At 54.8% G+C, this 17,590-nt stretch overlaps 1 protein-coding gene across 2 annotated transcripts; it reads left to right on the top strand.

The window, feature by feature from the left end:
* The first annotated feature begins 75 nt into the window (after positions 1–75).
* Positions 76–17,102, top strand: ING5 (inhibitor of growth family member 5). 2 transcript variants are annotated; one of them, XM_072962049.1, is made up of 8 exons: positions 76–198; positions 5,020–5,091; positions 7,106–7,272; positions 8,307–8,418; positions 8,567–8,660; positions 14,732–14,867; positions 14,967–15,028; positions 16,943–17,102. In XM_072962049.1, exons 1-8 carry the CDS (start codon positions 162–164, stop codon positions 16,983–16,985), a joined length of 723 nt encoding a protein of 240 aa, XP_072818150.1. In that variant the 5' UTR covers positions 76–161; the 3' UTR covers positions 16,986–17,102. The 2 variants fall into 2 exon arrangements, with proteins under 2 accessions (XP_072818150.1, XP_072818151.1); XM_072962050.1 differs by having other exon boundaries at positions 8,570–8,660.
* Positions 17,103–17,590: the final 488 nt, after the last annotated feature.

Below are 17,590 nucleotides of genomic sequence, written 5' to 3' on the forward strand. Positions count from 1 at the left end.
GCGGCCCCGACCGGAAGCCAGGGGGCGAGCCCAGACGGCGCCCCGCCCCGGCCGACGCCCAATCAGCGCGCGGGGCTCATTAATAGTGACCAGGTCGGCCCCGCCTCCGTCTCTCGCAGCGCCGCCGCCCGCGCAGACCCAGAGCGCGGCCGCGGACGAAGATGGCGACCGCCATGTACTTGGAGCACTACCTGGACAGTAAGCGTCCCCCGCGCCCTCCTGGCCCGCCGTCCGCGCCGGGCCGCCCCCGCCGCGGCCCCCCGCGCGCCAGGGTTCGCACGTGAACCCCGGGGCTCGTGGGGGCGGCGGGGGCGGCGCGGCGGCGGCGGGGGCGGCGGGGTCGCGCGCGGGGCGGGCGGGGCCACGAGGGAGGGGCGCGCAGGGGGCGCGGCGCGGGGTCCCGCCGTCACGGCCGCGCCAATTCTAGGTGCGTCACGGCGGGGCGGGGCCTGCGGGCGCGGGGCGGGGCCAGCGCTCCCGGCCCCACCCTTCCAGGTTTGGAGTCGCCCACTTCTCCACAGCCCCCGCCCACTCCCCCAATGGGCCCGCCCCTCGTCGCCTAGCCCCGCCTACTCCATCGGCTGCCCCCGCCTTTCTCGTCTTGGCCCCCGCCCTCCCTGGCCAGGCCCCGCCCCCCCCGAGGCCCCGCTCCGCCCCTTCCCGGACCAGGTTCCCGACCAGGTCCAACCGCGCGGGCCTGCTAAGGGTCGTTGAGTCCCTAGGCCCCCGAACTCTGGGCCGAGTTTCGGGGTCCCGGGCCTGGGGGTCCCGACTTATGTTCTTGCTTGTGTTGTGACCTGGGAGTCGCTTCTGAGTGTCAGTTTGTGCATCTACAAGGCATGCTGGCGCGGAGGGTCTCTTAGGGCACCTGTCTGTTCAGGGGACTTGGGGCTGGTACCTACAGGGCCTGGTAGGGTGTTCGAGGCCATGGTCCTCACAATGGGCTGATGTCCTGAGGCTTAGCACAGCTTGAACCCTCTGGAGGGCCCCTGAGCAGGTGGGCATTTCCCACATTTCACAGAGGGGAAGATGCTGCCTGCAGAGGCTAAGTAGCTTGTCAAGGTCACACGCAGGAGAGTTGAGATCCCCCGTTTGAACCCCCCAGGTCTGACCATCTGACTCTGGGTGAGGGCTGGTGGGGTTGGGCCAGGTGGCTCTGGAGCCATGCTGCATTGGGGACATTCCCCATCACTCCGGCCTGGGTGCCCAGTACCCCCACCTGAAGTTGCTGAGAGTAGGGCGTGAACCCGGCTCTGGGGAAAACTCAGCCCTCACCAAGGGGCTGCCCAGTTCTGGCCATTTTTCCGCTCTCCTGGCCCACCCTGAGCACGGGGTCCTGGGCAGGAGACCACAGTGAGGGGAGGGTCTTCCCTGCCGATGTCACTAGGGAGGCCTGCGCCCAGGTGTCTGCAGGGGAGTTCTGCCGCTTGCCCTTCTCTGTCCTGGTGCCCACTCTGGGCCCCCTGAGGACCGCGAGTTTGGTCTTGTGCGGGCCCCTGCTCACTCCTTGAGCACCTGATGTGTGCTAGGAGTTCAGACATAACCCCCATTATCCCGGAACTTGACTATCAAATGGGGCAGACAGATTTTGAAAAAGTTCACAGACGTTTAAAGGCCACCAAGGAGCCTGGCAGATCTTGATTCTGCAGAGGTGACACCATCCTGAGAGCCTGGGGGGACAGTGGGGAGACCATGGGCAGGGTGCCGTGAGCTTAGAGGCTGCGAGAGAGTTAGCCACACTCTGGGTGAGCAGGGAAGCACTGGGGTTTTAGGCAGCTGCTTGTGAGATTAGATTTAGTGCCAAAGGGATCAACTGTGGAGGAGGGGGGCAAGACTGGATGCAAGAGCCCAGGCAGGGGCCTGACCTGGTGCTGCAGGTAGACGAGGGTGTTCCCCTGGATGAGGAGCCTGGCAGTGCAGACAATAAAGCAACGTGGGGTGGGGTCCTTGACCTGTGCCGTCCAGCACCGTCTGTTGAATTTTTTTTTTTTAGTTCTTTTCTTTCTTTAGATATTTTGCCATTTGTAGCCCTTCATTCACTTTTTTTTTCACTTTAAAAACCAGAATTTTATAACTGGCATAAACATTTTAATTGCATCAAAAACAACAGAATACTTACAAATAAACTTAACCAAGGAGGGTACCTATACTCTGAAAACTAAAAAACATTGATGAAGGAAATTGAAAATGATACGAAGAAATGGAAAGATACCTTGTGCTCTTGGATTGGAAGAATCAACATTATCAAAACGGCCGTACTACCCAAAGCAATCTACAGATGCATTGGAACAATGCAACAATGTTTTGGAGCAGACAATTCTAAAATTTATAAGGAACCATAAGACACCCCAAATTGCCAAAGTAATCTTTTATAAGTCTTCCCCACACTTTCTTCTTTTTGTTCTCTTTGCTTATGGTTTGGTGATTAGAGAAGTTCCTTTAACATTTGTTGTAAAGCTGGTTTGGTGGTGCTTAATGCTTTTAGCTGTTGTTTATCTGTGAAGCTTTTGACTTCTCCATCAAATCTGAATGAGAGCCTTGCTGGATAGAGTAGTCTTGGTTGTAGGTTTCCCCCTTTCATCACTCTAAATATATCGTGTGACTTCCTTCTGGCCTGTAGAGCATCTGCTGAAAAATCAGCTGAAAACCTTATGGGAGTTCCCTTGTATGTTATTTGTTGCTTTTCTTTTGCTGATTTTAATATTTTCTTATCCTTAATTTTTGTCAATTTGATGACTGTGTGCCTTGGTGTGTCCCTCTTTGGGTTGATCCTTTGTGGAACTCTCTGAGCTTCCTGGACTTGGGTGACTGTTTCCTCTCCCAAGTTGGGGAAGTTTTCGGTTATTATCTCTCCAAAAATTTTCTAAGGTCCCTTCTCTCTCTCTTTCTGGGACCCCTATAATGCAAATATTAATGTGCTTCATGTTGTCCGAGAGTGCTCTCTCTTTTTTTCCCCCAGAGTTCTCTTAAACTATCCTCATTTCTTTTCATTCTTTTTTTCTTTTTTCTGTTCTGCAGTAGTGATTTCCACTAATCTGTTTTCTAGCTCACTGATCCGTTCTTCTGCCTCATTTTGTCTGTTCTTGGTTCTTTCTAGTGTGTTATTCATTTCAGTGATTTTATTTTTCAACTCTGTTTGGGTTTTCTTTATATTTTCCAACTCTTTGCTAAAACTTCACTCTGTGGACCTGTACTCCTCTTGAGTTCTCTGAACTTCTTTGCCATCATTATGCAACTCTTTCTTGGATAAATTACCTGTCTCCTCATCACTTATTTCTTCTGGGATTTTATCTTGTGCCTTGGCCTGGGAGATATTCCTCTGCTGCCTCGTGTTTTCTATCTATTTGTATTTTTAGGTAGGTGAGTTACATTTCTTGACCTTGGAGAAGTGGCCCTCAGTGGGAGACGTCCTATGTGTCCCAGTAGTACACTCCTCTCCTGTCACCCGAGGGCCAGGGTCCAACTGGTCCCAGTGGAGAGGCTGGACTGTGTTTGTGGATTCCTTCCAGAGGCTTTGGGAGTGTTGGTTTCTTATTTCTGGTACCTGCCCCTGGTGGATGAGGCTGGACTAGAGGCTTATGCAGGTTTCCTGGCAGGAGGAGCTGGTGCCTGCCCACTGCTGGGTGAAGCTTGGTCCTGAACCTCTGGTGGATAGGGCCATGCCTAAGGGTGTGCCTAGGTTTGTGGCTCAGGAGGTCTGCTGATGGGTGGGGCTGTGTTCCCACCCAGTATGTTGTTTGGCCTGAGGCTTCCCTATGGGTTGTTGCATGGGCCTAGTTCTTGGTGCTAGTGATCCAAGCAAGATGTCAGCCTCCAGGAAAGCTCATGTAGGTGAACACTCTGGAATGTCTGCCACCAGCTTTTATGTCCCCTGGGTGAGCCGCAGCCGTCCCCTGTGTCTCAGGAGACCCTCCGAAACCAGCAGGCAGGCCTGGCCCAGGTTCCTGTGAAATCACTGCCTCTGCCCTTGGGCCTGGCGCATGCGAGATTCTGTGTACACTTCCCAAGAGAGTAAAGGCTCTGTTTCCCTGGTCCCGTGGGGCTCCTGGAGTTAATCCCTGCTGGCCTTCAAAACCAGACGTCCTGGAGTCTCCTCCTCCTCCCAACACTGGAACCCTGGGCTGAGGAGCCGGATGTGGGGCTCAGAACTCTCACTCCTGTGGGAGGGCCTCTGTGACTTAATTAGTCTTCAGCTTGTGGGTCGCCCACCCAGGGGGTCTGGGGCCCAATTATATCACAGGCACGCCCCTCCTATCTTCTTGCTGTGGTTCCCTCTTTGTGTTTCCAGTTGAAGAAGATCTTTTTTGCTAGGCTCCAGTCCTTTTTCTCGATTGTTGTTTAGCATTCAGTTGTGGTTTCGTTGTAGTTGAGAGGAGAGGCGAACTCCTGGCCCTACCGCTCCGCCAGCTTGACTGGAAATCAGCAGCACAGTTTGTTTAATTTTAAATAAACTTGAATAAAGTTAGAAGTTTGGTTCCTCGGTGGTATCAAGCCCCGTTTCAGGGCTCAGTGGCCCCGTGTGGCCAGTGCCCGCCCACCGTGTCAGGCGGCTCCGAGAGAGCGTTTCTGTCTTGGTGTCCAGCTCTCCAGCGCAGCCCTGGTCGGCTCCACCCAGTGCCCCGGAGTTCAGAGTAAAGTAGGGGCAGAGCAAGGAGGACTTCAGGGTTTTGGATGTGTGGGCTGCAGTGGGCTGTCTGCAGGTGAGGGAGTGGCTCGGGGTCTAAGTGGAAGAGTCTAAGTGGAAGAGTCATTCGGGCATCGCCCCGTGTCCGCTGGCAGCTGGTGTCAGGCGGGGTCCACCTCCAGCTTCTGCAGCTTCTGACAGCCTGTGCAGTGTGTCAGCCTCTTACCAGCGTTTGCTTGGAGTCTGGATGCGTCCCTGAAAACAGATGCCTTAATTCTCCTGTCTAGACCCTAACAGAAAGAGGAGACAGAGTGGACCCATCACTTGTAGATGAGGTACCAAGTGTGGAAGGCAGGTTTTTGTCCTGCTGTTAAGACTGCACGTCTCTGTTTCAGGTATCGAGAACCTTCCCTGTGAACTTCAGAGGAACTTCCAGCTGATGCGAGAGCTGGACCAGCGGACCGAAGGTGGGTTCCCACTGTAACGTGCAGCCAGAGCTGGGCCTCGAGGCAGTGGCCCAGGCTTCCAGGGGCCTGGCGGGCCGCAGTGGGGCTGCAGGCATTGGGTGGAACCTTAGAGAGAGTGCTGATTCTTCAAAACCAGGCTTTGTCCCCTGCACTCTCACACACCTTCAGTCACGTCGTCGTCACCGCCGTCTCCTCCTTGCAGTCAGTGTACTCATTACCTTTTCTTCCCTCTGAAAGATTTTCTGTTTTCAAACTATGTGTACACAGTTTAAACAGGACTTCTTGGTCTCTTAGTGCTCAGCTCCCCATTTCTAAGCATCATGTTTTGCTGCTATTTCTTCTGTTTCTTTTTGGTTTTAGACTTTATCTATTCGGTTATTATGGAGAAGGAATATTTCTCTCCAGCCACGCCCTGCTCAGCCCACCTCCTCCTCCCTGTCCCTGGGTGTAGTCGGAGAGAATTTGAACGGTGGTGGCCCCATGATGGTGTCTCCTTCGGGGCCGCTGTGTCTGTGGTTTACAACTGAGCCTCACCATGTGCTATGCTCACGTGACCTTTTTTGAGTAACTTTTTCTCAAAGTTCCTAATTGCTTTGCTTGTTGGTTTTGTTTTTGGCATTTTCAGTGTGTCTTCTGCACCAGCTTACCTGGCAGTTCTGTGTCTGCTCTCCACGGAGATCCTTTCCTGGAGCCTCTCTTGGGGGCCCCGTCTGGACTGACTCTTTCTGGGCCTGCCGCACAGGCCTCACCCTGGCTTTTCCTGGGTGCTCCCTTCCATCCTCTTTGCTGTGGAACCCTGCTTCCTAGGTTGTAATTACCCTGTATCTTGATTTGCACCTTTGTTTCAGAGGAGCCTTTTCTCCGGTAGCTTCCTGAAAAGGGGGTACACGGGAAGGTAAATGTCTTACGATGCTGCGTGTCTGACAAAGCAGTGGCGAGCAGTTTGGCTGGGTGTGGCAGGCCTGGTGGAGTCACCTCCCCTAGAGCGTGGCAGGCATGGCTGTGCTGGCTCCTGGCTTCTGTGTTTCTGTCGAGAAGCCTCATGCTGTTGGGCTCCTTGCCCTTTGTCCGCGTGGTCTTTTTTCCCTTTCCTGTTTGAAGCTTGTAGGCTTTTCTCTTGATCCCTGAGGTTCTGTGTTTTGTGGTGGCTCCGTGGGCGTGGGTGATTTTATGTTCGCTGTGCTGGGCACGTGTTTTGCAAGGTTGGAACAGCTGTGGTTTTTCACTGAGGTACAGCCTCCTGAGTGGCCAGTGCAGAGACTTCTTTTATGGTGAAATAGAGCATTTACATTTAGAAATAAGCATAAATGTTTATAGATCACTTAACAAATGACGCCTGGGGAAGTTCTCCCCACATGAGAAAAAGCCTCTGGCGCTGGGGGCCTGTGTGTGACTCTCCTGAGTAGCCCCTTCCCCCCAGGCCTGCCCCCGAGTGTCCACTTGCAGCAGAGTTTCCACCCTAACGTCAGTGGAATCGCGTAGTGTGTTTTTTGCGTGTCTTCTTTCCTCCTCCAGGGCCCCCTTTGGTGGGAGTAATCCATCTTGTGTCTTTTTGTTGCTGGGTAGCGTTCTGTTGTGTGAACGGACCACAGTGTATCTGTTTGACTGTGGACTGGACATTTAGGTTGTTCCCTGATTTCTGCAGTTACAAGTGTTTCCCTGCAGGTCCTGGCTCTCGGTCTTTAGGGTACGTGCCTGAGAGTGGGGCGCTACATCCCAGGTAAGGTGAGCTCAGGATTTCGTATTGAAACAAGGACTCGGGAGAGTCCCAGAGGGCACGGTGAACCCTTGCTGGGACAGCAGCTGCAGCTGGGGCTGCCCTGGACAGATGGCCCAGGTCGTGGTGTCTGCACAGTGTCCAGGAAGGCTGTGCCCCTGGCCCTGCTGGCAGCCCTTGGAGTCCAAGCCGATGCTGCTCTGCGGGAATTGGCGTTGTCAGTGTTATCGGTCTCCGGTCGGGTGAGCGGGTCCTGGGATTGCGCCAGGACTAGCTTGTCACTTGTTCCTCTGTCAGATAAGAAGGCGGAGATCGACCTCCTGGCTGCGGAGTACATCTCCACGGTGAAGACACTGTCCCCGGACCAGCGCGTGGAGCACCTGCAGAAGATCCAGAGCGCCTACAGCAAGTGCAAGGAGTACAGTGACGACAAGGTGCAGCTGGCCATGCAGACCTACGAGATGGTGAGCAGGGCTGGCAGGGCCGCCACTCCTCCCTTCCCCGTAGCCAGGGCAGAGCCGCTCAGGAGGGTGCATCGAGGTGGAGGAGAAAGGACAGACGGGAGGTGCCCTCCCCTGGGGACGTGCTGCAGCCTTGTTTCTCTGCCCTTTTTGCTTGTTTATTTCGTTCGGGAAACTGTTCATTTTTGTATATTTTTAAACGCTTGTTTTTGTCAGCCTCAGGTGAAGGCCTGGAGTTTGCCCCCAGGTCAGCCTCACTCAGGGCCCACATGGTGGCGCAAGGCTGCTGCCCCCGCGATACACACGAGGCCGTGTAGTGAAGCCCCCGCCCCAGTAAGACAGGCAGTGATGTCTGAAACCCTGAACTGACTGTATCTGGCCGAGAGCACTCTGGAAGGAGACCTAGTGCTTCTGTTTGGGATTCGGCGCCCAGAGCACTAACCCTTTTGAGAAAGCAGGCTGTTTTCCAAGGAGTTAGGTTTGCTCAGCTGTGGCCAGGGTGGTCATGTTTCCTCTTGGCCGCGTGACGGAGCTGAAGATGGTGGTTTGTTCCCGACGAGGGTGTCCTGGTCGCCTTGTCTTCGCCCCTCCCACTGGGCCACGAGCCGGCTGCTGCTTTTCTCGGGACATCCTTGTCACGGTGGCTCCTCCGTTACGAGTCGTGGGGTGACGTCAGCTCGCTGTCCCTCCTCCGAGTCGTGGGGTGACGTCAGCTCGCTGTCCCTCCTCCCAGCGCCATCCTGGCTTCTGTTTAGGAACCCAGACGTTTTCTCAGTCAGACTTCGGCGCCGAGTGCCCTGACCTGCGTTGTGTCTCACGGCTGCGTCCTCATTACCCCGGGTCTCTTCCTGGGTAGGGTCTGCTCTACCCCGTGCCCAGCGTGTGGGAGACAGAGACCCCTGCGGCCACCTCCAGTAGCGGAGCTTGATAATTCAAGACTGATCGAGGGCAGGACCTTGCCTGTGCTTGGCTCCGGGAGCCTTTGTGACCCTGCCGCCCGCTGTCCCGTCTGACACTGTGCATGTCCTTCCGTGCAGGTGGACAAACACATCCGGAGGCTGGACGCCGACCTGGCTCGATTTGAAGCTGACCTGAAGGACAAGATGGAGGGCAGCGACTTTGAGAGCTCCGGAGGCCGAGGGCTAAAAAGCAAGTCTGCTCACTTTCCCTCGCGCTGCTGCCGTGAGCCCTGGGTTGTGGTGTGTCGGAGTGAGCTCGCGGCACCCTGCAGACGCCACATCTGGCTCAGTCGTGTTCAGTGGCTTCTGTGAACACTGTCGGATCTGTCTTGTTTCAGAAGGTCGGGGTCAGAAGGAGAAGAGAGGCTCCCGGGGGCGTGGCAGGAGGACCTCGGAGGAGGACACCCCAAAGAAGAAGAAGCACAAAGGAGGGTGAGAGGCGCGTTTCCTCTTTTTCTGCAGAGCACTTCTCAGCATTTTCTCAGGGTCCGTCGGCTCAGGACGAGGAGGCGCTTAACTCCCGCTTCCCCTGCACGGTGGCCGGCCCTCCCCGCGACTCCCGGCTCCCGGCGTCAGAGCTGCGGGCGCCGGGCGGACTGGCCTTCTGACTCCAGACCCTTCTCTCCGCCGGCTGCCCTGCCTCTTGATTGGCCCGGGCGGTGTGGCTCCAGCCAAGCTAAGCCGCTTTCTCGGAGTGAGTAGCTGGCTGCTGATGGTTTTACACACAAATACGTATTTTAGAATCTATTCGTTATTAAATGTGGGATGCATTTATTAAACATACGTGTCACTGAACTCAAGCTTCAGAATATTTCCTTTAAAGCACCCACCCCTTGCTCCCACCAAGCCCCCAAGACACTGTAGCAGGGCCTCCTGGACGTGATGTTTAGACCACCGAGAAGATGCTGAAGCACCAGGTGGCTTCTGTGGAGGTGACTCACAGTTCTGGGGAGAGAGGGCTCAGAAGAGTTAGTTCTTGACACAGTAAGGGGAAAGTTTTGGTTCTTAAACCTGGTGTTTAAACTTTCATCTTAAAAAAAGCCCCAAACCCCACCGTCACTTTGTAAAGCAGCACACGATGCAGACGACTGCACAAAACAAGCATGTGGTTCGAAGACGTAGCGTCAGAGGCACACCTGTAACTGGCGCCGGGTCAGGGACTGACCGCCCAGGGGCCCTCCCTGGGCCTGTCAGAATCACCGTGTCCTCCTGGCCCCAGGCACACGCCCCGGATGGACGGGGTGTTTACTTCCACTCTTTCTTTGTGTCTTGTCCCCCCATGTGCATTCTTGGACAGTGAGTTGAGACTTGCTGGGTTTTTTAACCCTTTAAATTAACTTCAATAAAATGGTCTCATTTTAGGTATACAATTTGATGCTGTATCCACTTCTTTAAAGTTACAGAACTAGTCACCTTTCTATTTCTTCTTGGGTCAGTTTTGGTAATCTATAGTTTTCAAGGAATTTGTTGTTTCCTGTAAGTTGTCGGATTTATTGGCATCATTTATTCGTGATGTTACGTTATTACCCTTCTGATGCGGAGTCTGCCCTGACGATCACTCTCAGACCCGATGTTGGTGCTTTACGTCTTCTCTCATTTGCTGTGGTCTTTTCGGAAAACTAGCTGTTGGCTCTCTTAATTTTTGTTTTTTTCTATTGTTTGTTTTCCTTTCGTTCATATCTTTAGTAATTCTTTCCTGCTGCTTAATTGGATTCACTCTGCTTTCCTTTGTCTAGGTTTTTAAGGTGGAAATAGCTTAGGTTATTGATTTTCATACCTTTTTTTCTTATATAAATATTTAAAGCTACAGGTTTTCTTTTAATTACTATTTTAGCTCCATCCCACAGATTTTGATGTTGTGTTTTAATTTTTTTCCATTCAAAATGTTTAAAATTTTCTTCTGTGGCTTTTCTTTGACCTGTAGCTTACGTAAGAAGTATGTTTCTCAGCTTCCAGATAGTTTGAGATTGCCCAGGTAGCTTCCTAATTTAATTCTGCTGTGATCAGAGAACATTCTATAACTGAAATCATCTGAGAGAGACTAAGATTCATGTATGGTGAACGGTCTGTCTTCTGACTGTTCCGCGTGGGCTTGGAAGGAGTGCGGGTAGGTGTCCGTTGGACAGCTGGCAGACGGTGCCGTCCAGGGTTTCCGTGTCCTACTGGTAGCCTGTCTCCTGGTTCTCTGAATGACTGCGAGGAAGGTTGGAGGCCCCGTCTTAAGTCGTGGATGTCGGTTTGTCCTCGCTGCTTGTTGGCCTGCTCCCTGTGTTTTGAAGCTCTGTTGTTTGGTGGTACATACACGTTTAGGTTTTTAAAAAATAACTGGCCCCTTTATTGTGATTTATCTGTTTAGTCCTCGAAACCTTCTTTGTCTTGAGGTCTGCTTTGTCTGACACGCCTGTAGCCATTCCAGGTGCTGTATGGTGAGTTTGCACGTGCTGTCTCTCCTGTTTCATTCTTCTGCTTTCACCACTTTGTGTTGTATTTAGACTGAGCTTCTTGAAGGCAGCACATAGCTGACTTGCTTTTTTATCTAGTCTGACAATTTCTGTCTTTTCATCGCAACGTTTGCACTGTTCAGATTTAACATGATTAGTGATGTGGTTGGGCTAAAATTACTGCCTTGTGTTAGCTGTCTCTCTCCCACCTGTTCTTTTCATGTCTTCTTTTGGATTAATCACACATTTTTTCAGTATTCGGTTTTAAGGGCCGAATACTTAGGCTCTGTTGTGTACACCTTGTTTTATTAACTTACCGCAGTGAACTTCAAATAATGCTGCACTGCTCACGTTTGGTGTCAGAGCCTGCGTGTTCTTTGGTTTTCTGCCTCCTGTCCTGTGTGCTGTTATCAAACTGTCACTTCCACATCTGGTGTAAGCCTCCCAGTGTGCTGTTACTCTTTCAGTCTGAGCCGCAGATTGTCTTAAACAGATTTTAAACACGAGAAGTGTTTTGTCGTCGCTCCATGTCTTGACATGTCCAGTGCCCTTCACTTTACACGGATGCAGATTTCCAGCTGATGTCTTTTCTCTTCTGCCTGAAGAACTTTCTTTAACATTTTTTACAGTTCGGGCCTGCTGGTGGTGATGAATTTTCTGTTTTTGTTTCTCTGAAAATGTCTTTGTTTTACCTCCATTTTTGAGGGATATTTTTGTTGGATGTAGAATGTTAGGTTGACTTTTTTTCTTTCATCACTGCAGATGTCCTTTTTTGGCCCATTTGCATTGATACTGATGAGAAATTCGTGAGAATTGTTATCTTTGTCGTTCTGTATGTAAGTGGCTTTATTTTTGCTGCTTCTGAGATTTCCATTGAGTAACAATTTTTCACAACTTAATTAAGATGAGTCCTGCTGTAAGTTTTCTGTGTATTCTGGTTGGAGCTCATTGAGCTTCTGGGAACTGTTAGTTTATAGTTTCTGTCAAATTTGGGAAGTTTTCAGTTTTTCAGTTTTTTTTCCTGGTCTCCTTTCTCCTTTTAATGGGATGCCAGGCGCCGAGGCTCTGCTTATTTTCTGGCCACACGTTTTCTTTCTGTGCTTCAGTTTGGGTAGTATCTATTGTTTTCTCTTCATGTATTTCTTGGTGTTTAATTTAATCTTAATCTCCTTTAGAGACTCTTTTATTTAACAGATTCTCTTTTCAAGGTCTATTTCTTTTTTTATACCTGCCATTTCTCATTCATATTTTCCTCTATATCTTTGAATGTATCTATTTAAAATAGCTTTTGGGGGGAAGTTTTTAAAAATTATTTATTTTCTGGGGCAAGGTAATTAGGTTTATTTTTTTATATTTTTGATGGAGGGACTGGGGACTGAACCCAGGCCCTCGTGCAGGCCAAGCATGTGCTTCGCCACTGAGCTACACCCTTCTGACCTGATTTTGATTCCTTTTTGAAAATTTCCCATGTTCGCATCCATCGTATTTACATTTTCTTTATAACAGGTACTCATAGCCCTTGTCTGCTGGCTTTACCCTCTGGGTCTCCTGTGCACCTGCTGTCAGCCAGCTTTTCTCGATTTTCACTCCCATTTTCCCGCTTTTCTCCCGTCACGTGGCTTTCTCATTGTCTGGCCTCAGAGGGGCCCAGGAGCAACATCTTTGCTCTTCCCTAGAGAGTTTCCCCGTCCTTGTTCCGGCAAGCTGCGCGGGTGGGAGCTGGGAGTTGGCGGTGAGGGGAAGCCATCCCCAGCTCTTGGTGGAGGACCCAGCATGTGTGTTTTGCTACCTGAATGGCTGTCCACGAGTGATGCTCAGCTTTCCTTTCTGCCCCGTTGCCGGGGCTGGAGGGGAGGGCTGGGTGGAGAGGTCTCGCTGCCCTTCTGTCACCCTGCAGGCCTGTGCCACCCTGGCCTCAGTAAATGGAATGTGGTGTCCCGGCCACCGGGTGTGAAGGTCCCCGGTGGGCAGCTGCCCCTCTGCTGAGCTCAGGGGACAGGTGCCCTGCCCCCTCAGCCCTCAGGCAGCCGGACCCTGTCAGACCACAGCTTTCTCAGGTCTTTAGAATCTGGTTTTAGAGACATGTGGGGTTTGGTTCCACCTGGTAGTGGCAGGAGGTTTCCACATCTCCCTGCCCCTTCCTGTACGGCCAGCCGTCTCTGGGGAAGGGCAGCTGTTCTCACCCCGGGGACCCTCAGAGGGACTGGGGCCCCGTGGGGAGGGTGGCCGGGAGTGGCATGTGCATGGCCTCAGGTGTCTGTGGCTGAGGCCACTCCAGCACCTGCCTGGCGGGCTGCTCTATGGCCAGGTGGGACCTGCGCGTGGACGCGGGGACAGTTCCTCCATAGCTCCTGGCGTCCCTGAACTCTGGTGAACGGGCCTCCCCTGCCAGGGGCCATGTGATGAGGGTCCTGGGAAGCCCAGGGTGGGGCTCGGGTGTGGGAGGGGCTCCTTGGCACTCACTGGTGAAGGGTGCCCACCTCATCCAGGGGAATTGGCTCAGTGGACACCACTGGTGTCCTGCAGGGCCAGAGCAAGGGGGCAGCAGTGCTGACTATGGGGTCGCCCTGGGCTGCCCAAGGGACGGACTCCCCAAACAGGGAAGGCCTTTGTGGGCCTGGCCTCCCTGTGACCCCCTGATTGCTTCCCTCCAGGGGTAGCAGCAGGCCCACCACCCTCCCAACCTGCAGCCCCCTCCAGGCAAGACTGCAGGATCCCCAGGCCCCCTTGCTGGTGAGGGATCCTTTCCAGGCCATCCCCTCCACCCCTCCAGCCTCTCCTGCTGCCACTGCATCCGGCTAGGGTCTGTGAACCCTGGTGACCAGGGAGCAGGTCAGGCGGCAGCTCAAGGTGTGAAGTTTGGGTGAGCTTTGCAAACAGTGCACTGAGCCAGTAACACACGGCTGTGACAAAGAGGAGTGACAGAGGCAGAGAGAGACAGACAGAGACAGAGACAGAGACAGACAGAGACAGAGAGACAGATAGACGGAGGGAGAGACAGAGATGGAGAGACAAGAGACAGACAGAGACGGAGGGAGAGACCGAGAGACAGAGAGACAGCACACACGCTGTGAGCTGGTCTGGGGACGGTCCTGGGCAGACCTGCAGGTGGCAGAGGCACAGGGTGTTTCCAGACGGTGGACAGGAGAGGGGTGAGCAGGGACTCCTGTGGGGCCAGATTTCCTTCGTTTCACCCTGGTCAGCAGGCTGAAGCTGCCTGGCCTGCCACTGCGTCTTAGCTTCCCTTTGCCTCGGTCCTCCTGCAGCCTGCTGGATTTGTGTGGCAGATGTGTGTTTGAACACGTGCACGCATTCCGGTGTTGAGGGTGACGGAGGGAGGATTTTCTTGTTTGGTGGGGATGTGCTGTCTGCCTGGCAGGCTGCTGCCTGCCGGTTTCCACGTGAGACAGTGAATCCCCCGAGTCCCCTCCCTTAACACAGGCGACGCCCCTCCGTCTCCTGCCGGCTCGGCTGCAGGGCTGTGGGCAGCAGCTGGAGGGGGTCTGGGCAGCGCGGGGTTCCAGCTGGGCTGCTGGGCAGAGACCAGAGGGACTGCAGGGGTGCCGGGGCCACAGGCCTGTTTCCTGGGGCGGGTGGGGGGCAGATGAAGGAGGCGTGCCATCAGAAGTGGCTCCCTGGGCAGTGGGCAGCTGGTGGGTGGTGGCGGGCTCCTGAGATCGGAGCCCCGGGGAAGGTGTGGGGAGCCAGGCCTTCGTGGGCTTTGGGCTGAGGGTTCTGGTGGGGATACACTGGCTGCTCTTGTTGAGGGGCGGGTACAGGGTGAGCTGCGAAGGCAGGGCCGTTCGGACGCCTGGGCCAATTGGATGGGATTCGGGGGTTCTCAGATGTTGCCAGGTGTCCACTGTGGGTGGTGATAGTGGGGGCAGAGGGGCAGGGAGCAGGTCTGGTGCAGGCAGAGGGGCGGGATGGGCATGGGTCCTGCCCAGGTGTGGGGACGGGACCGGATGGTGCGTGTGAGTGCTTCCCCTTCACACCTCGCAGACGCCTTCCTGCCATGTCTTTGCCTGGCTGTTGGGTGACCCTGCCCTCGTCTACCTGCAGGTCCGAGTTCAGCGACACCATCCTGTCCGTGCATCCCTCTGACGTGCTGGACATGCCCGTGGACCCGAACGAGCCCACCTACTGCCTGTGCCACCAGGTGTCCTACGGGGAGATGATTGGCTGTGACAACCCGGACGTGAGTGTCAGGCCGCCAGGCCGCGGGTAGTGTTGCACGGGGTGGGTGGGCGTCCATGGAGCGTGCAGCATGCTGACGGCCCCCCCCTTCGCCTTGCAGTGTCCCATTGAGTGGTTTCACTTTGCCTGTGTGGACCTGACCACGAAGCCCAAGGGAAAATGGTCAGTATGGGTGCCGGCGGGGTGGGTCCTGCTTCCCGGGGGACCTCGCCTGTCTCACCGGGGGTTGCCTCTTTAATGTTTGCATAACATGGTTGACCCTGGAACAACACGGTTTGACCTGTGCGAGTCCACTCATGCGGGTCCTGTCTGGTGAACATGGTACTTACTCCATGATCCGCAGGGGTGAGTCTGTGGATGTGGAACAAGGACACAGAGGACCTGTGGGTGTGGTGGACGGCTGACTGCGAGTCATACAGGGGGTGGTGCCCCAGCCCGCGTGGTTCAGGGTCGCTGTGCTTCCACATGTGCTCCCTTGAACGAGGGCCGCTCCGACTTGAGGGAGGGGGAGGTTGTCTCACATACAAGTGAGGAGCGAGGGGTTCCTCCCCCGGGAGACTAGAGAGGGACAAAGAAGAGGAGCAGGGGTCTCACCCAGGAGTGTGTGGGGGGGGTCTCACCCACGCACAGGTCCCGTGTGCGCTGCTGAAGGGCTTTCCATTTGTTTTCTCCGTCCTTGCGGCCATGTTCCATGCACAGTGGCTGCTCTCATGTAAATAAATACCTGGGTTTGTTTGCCCAAGCTGAAGTGACATCCTGGAAACGCTGCCCTCTGTGTTTCTGTGTGGAGCACCCAGTTTCCCTGTCACGAGGCTCATGTCGGGGCAGAGGGATGTTAGAAACCCTGAAGGACAGTCTGCGTTATCTGGGTTTTCAGTGGATGACAGGAGAGGCCAGGTGCTCACCTTTTCTGGAGCCACATGTGGTCTCAACCCCAAGGGTGCTCCCTCTGCACCAGGATGCCAGGGGCTTGCGGGGCATGGCAGCTCAAGGATTCCCTACGGCCGTGGGTGCAGGAACCCAGGGCAGGGTGCAGGTGGAGCTGGCAGCCCATGGGCAAGCTCAGACACCCCGAGAAGGGATGTGTGGGCTGGCTGGGCAGGAGGCAGGGAGGGTGTCCTTGGACATGGCAAGTTAAGAGTTCTCTGCAGGGCTTCTGGGTGGAAGAGTCTGGCAGGCGTTGGAAAATGGTTTCCTTCTGGGACATGAGGGGCTGTGCAGGCGGGGCTCCTACCATGTGTGCTGAGGACAGGGCAGGTCACGCAGAGGGGAGCCAGCCTGGGGCGCCACCCCTGCCCCCACTCCTGTTCATGGTGGTCCCTTCAGAGGCCACAGAGGGCAGGCTTCTCCCGAGGGTCTGCGCCCGTGCCTGGGGGCCTGCCTGTGGGCACCGCCGGGCAGCATCGCTCCCCCTGGGGCTGGCAGGGATGTGCTCACTCACTGGCCTGGGGCCTGGGCAGCTCCATCACATGTTGCCTCCTGCCCCGTGCACTCGGGAGGGCAGAGGTGGAAAGCAGCAGGAGCGACCCCTGTGGTCCTGGGGCTGCTGTGGCCCAGGAATGACCAAGAGCAGCCCCTGCCTGTGTCTCAGGCTCTGGAACCTGCTTGCCCAGGGTCACTGGGGAGCACTTGTTACCCTTGTTAATCGTGCTGACTCCAGGGCCCACTCAGCCGCTGCAGGGCTGGGCCGGAAGTCCGCACGCCAACCTGGTTAGGTGCCCGGCCACCCCCCACCATTACCTGGCCATCAGCACCTCCAGGGCACGGGCTGCACTGGCCCTGTCTCCTTTGATCAGGTAGCCGTGTCATCGCGCAGGGGAGGCTGATGAACTTGGCCGAGAGGGATGCTTGTGAGCAACCCCATTTTGTTCATCGATTTGCGCCTTATCTACCACCTTCAGAACAGACGTGCCAGACAGAGCAACCGCACCAGAGACTTCCCCCGACGGGAGAGCCGCACTCCCTGTGTTTGTGGGCCTCTCTTCTGGTGTGGCTTCACCAGTGTCCAGCCATCCTGGGAGATGCCGGGGAAATGTCTGGTGGAGAGAACCCACTGCTGTGCCTTTCTCGTCACAGGTTCTGCCCACGGTGCGTCCAGGAGAGGAGGAAGAAGAAGTAAGGGGGAGGCTGACATCCGGACCAGAAGAGCAAGTTAATATATTCCTTCATTCATGTTGCAATATTTTACCTTCGTTTTAAAACTACCTTATTTTGAATGATATTTAATAAGTCAGTGGCCAGTTGTAATTCTGGATATTTCCTGAAACAAACAAGAGTCCACCTGAGCCCTGTCTGCGCAGAGGAGCGATCTCATGGGACTTGCCACAGTGACTTCACTCTCGTAATTTTTTGTACAGACCCCCAAGCACTGGGCATGGCAGTGGTGCCGGGCAGCCCTGGGCCTCATGTGGGCACGCAGGCCCGGAACACTGCCATCATTTTGCAGCTGGAGCTGTGAGCCGCCCATCGTCCGTCTTGAGTCTCCTGGGGCCACTCTGCAGCAGCTCTGGTGCCCCCGCACACACACCTGACCCTCGCCCAGGCGCGGGTGTGTGGGATCCAGAAGCTGTGACCCGCCTGGGCAGGGCCGGCCCTCCCGGGCGAGGGTCTCCACCTCGCTGTGCACTGCCTTTCTGTCTGGACTCCCAGTTCCCTCCGTGAGGGGCTGACTTTCTGGAGTAAACGGCTCTTTGTTGGCACACGGGCTGTCGGTTACTATGACCA

The sequence above is a fragment of the Vicugna pacos genome, chromosome 5 (genome assembly GCF_048564905.1).
Source record: "Vicugna pacos chromosome 5, VicPac4, whole genome shotgun sequence".
Taxonomy (NCBI): Eukaryota; Metazoa; Chordata; class Mammalia; order Artiodactyla; family Camelidae; genus Vicugna; species Vicugna pacos.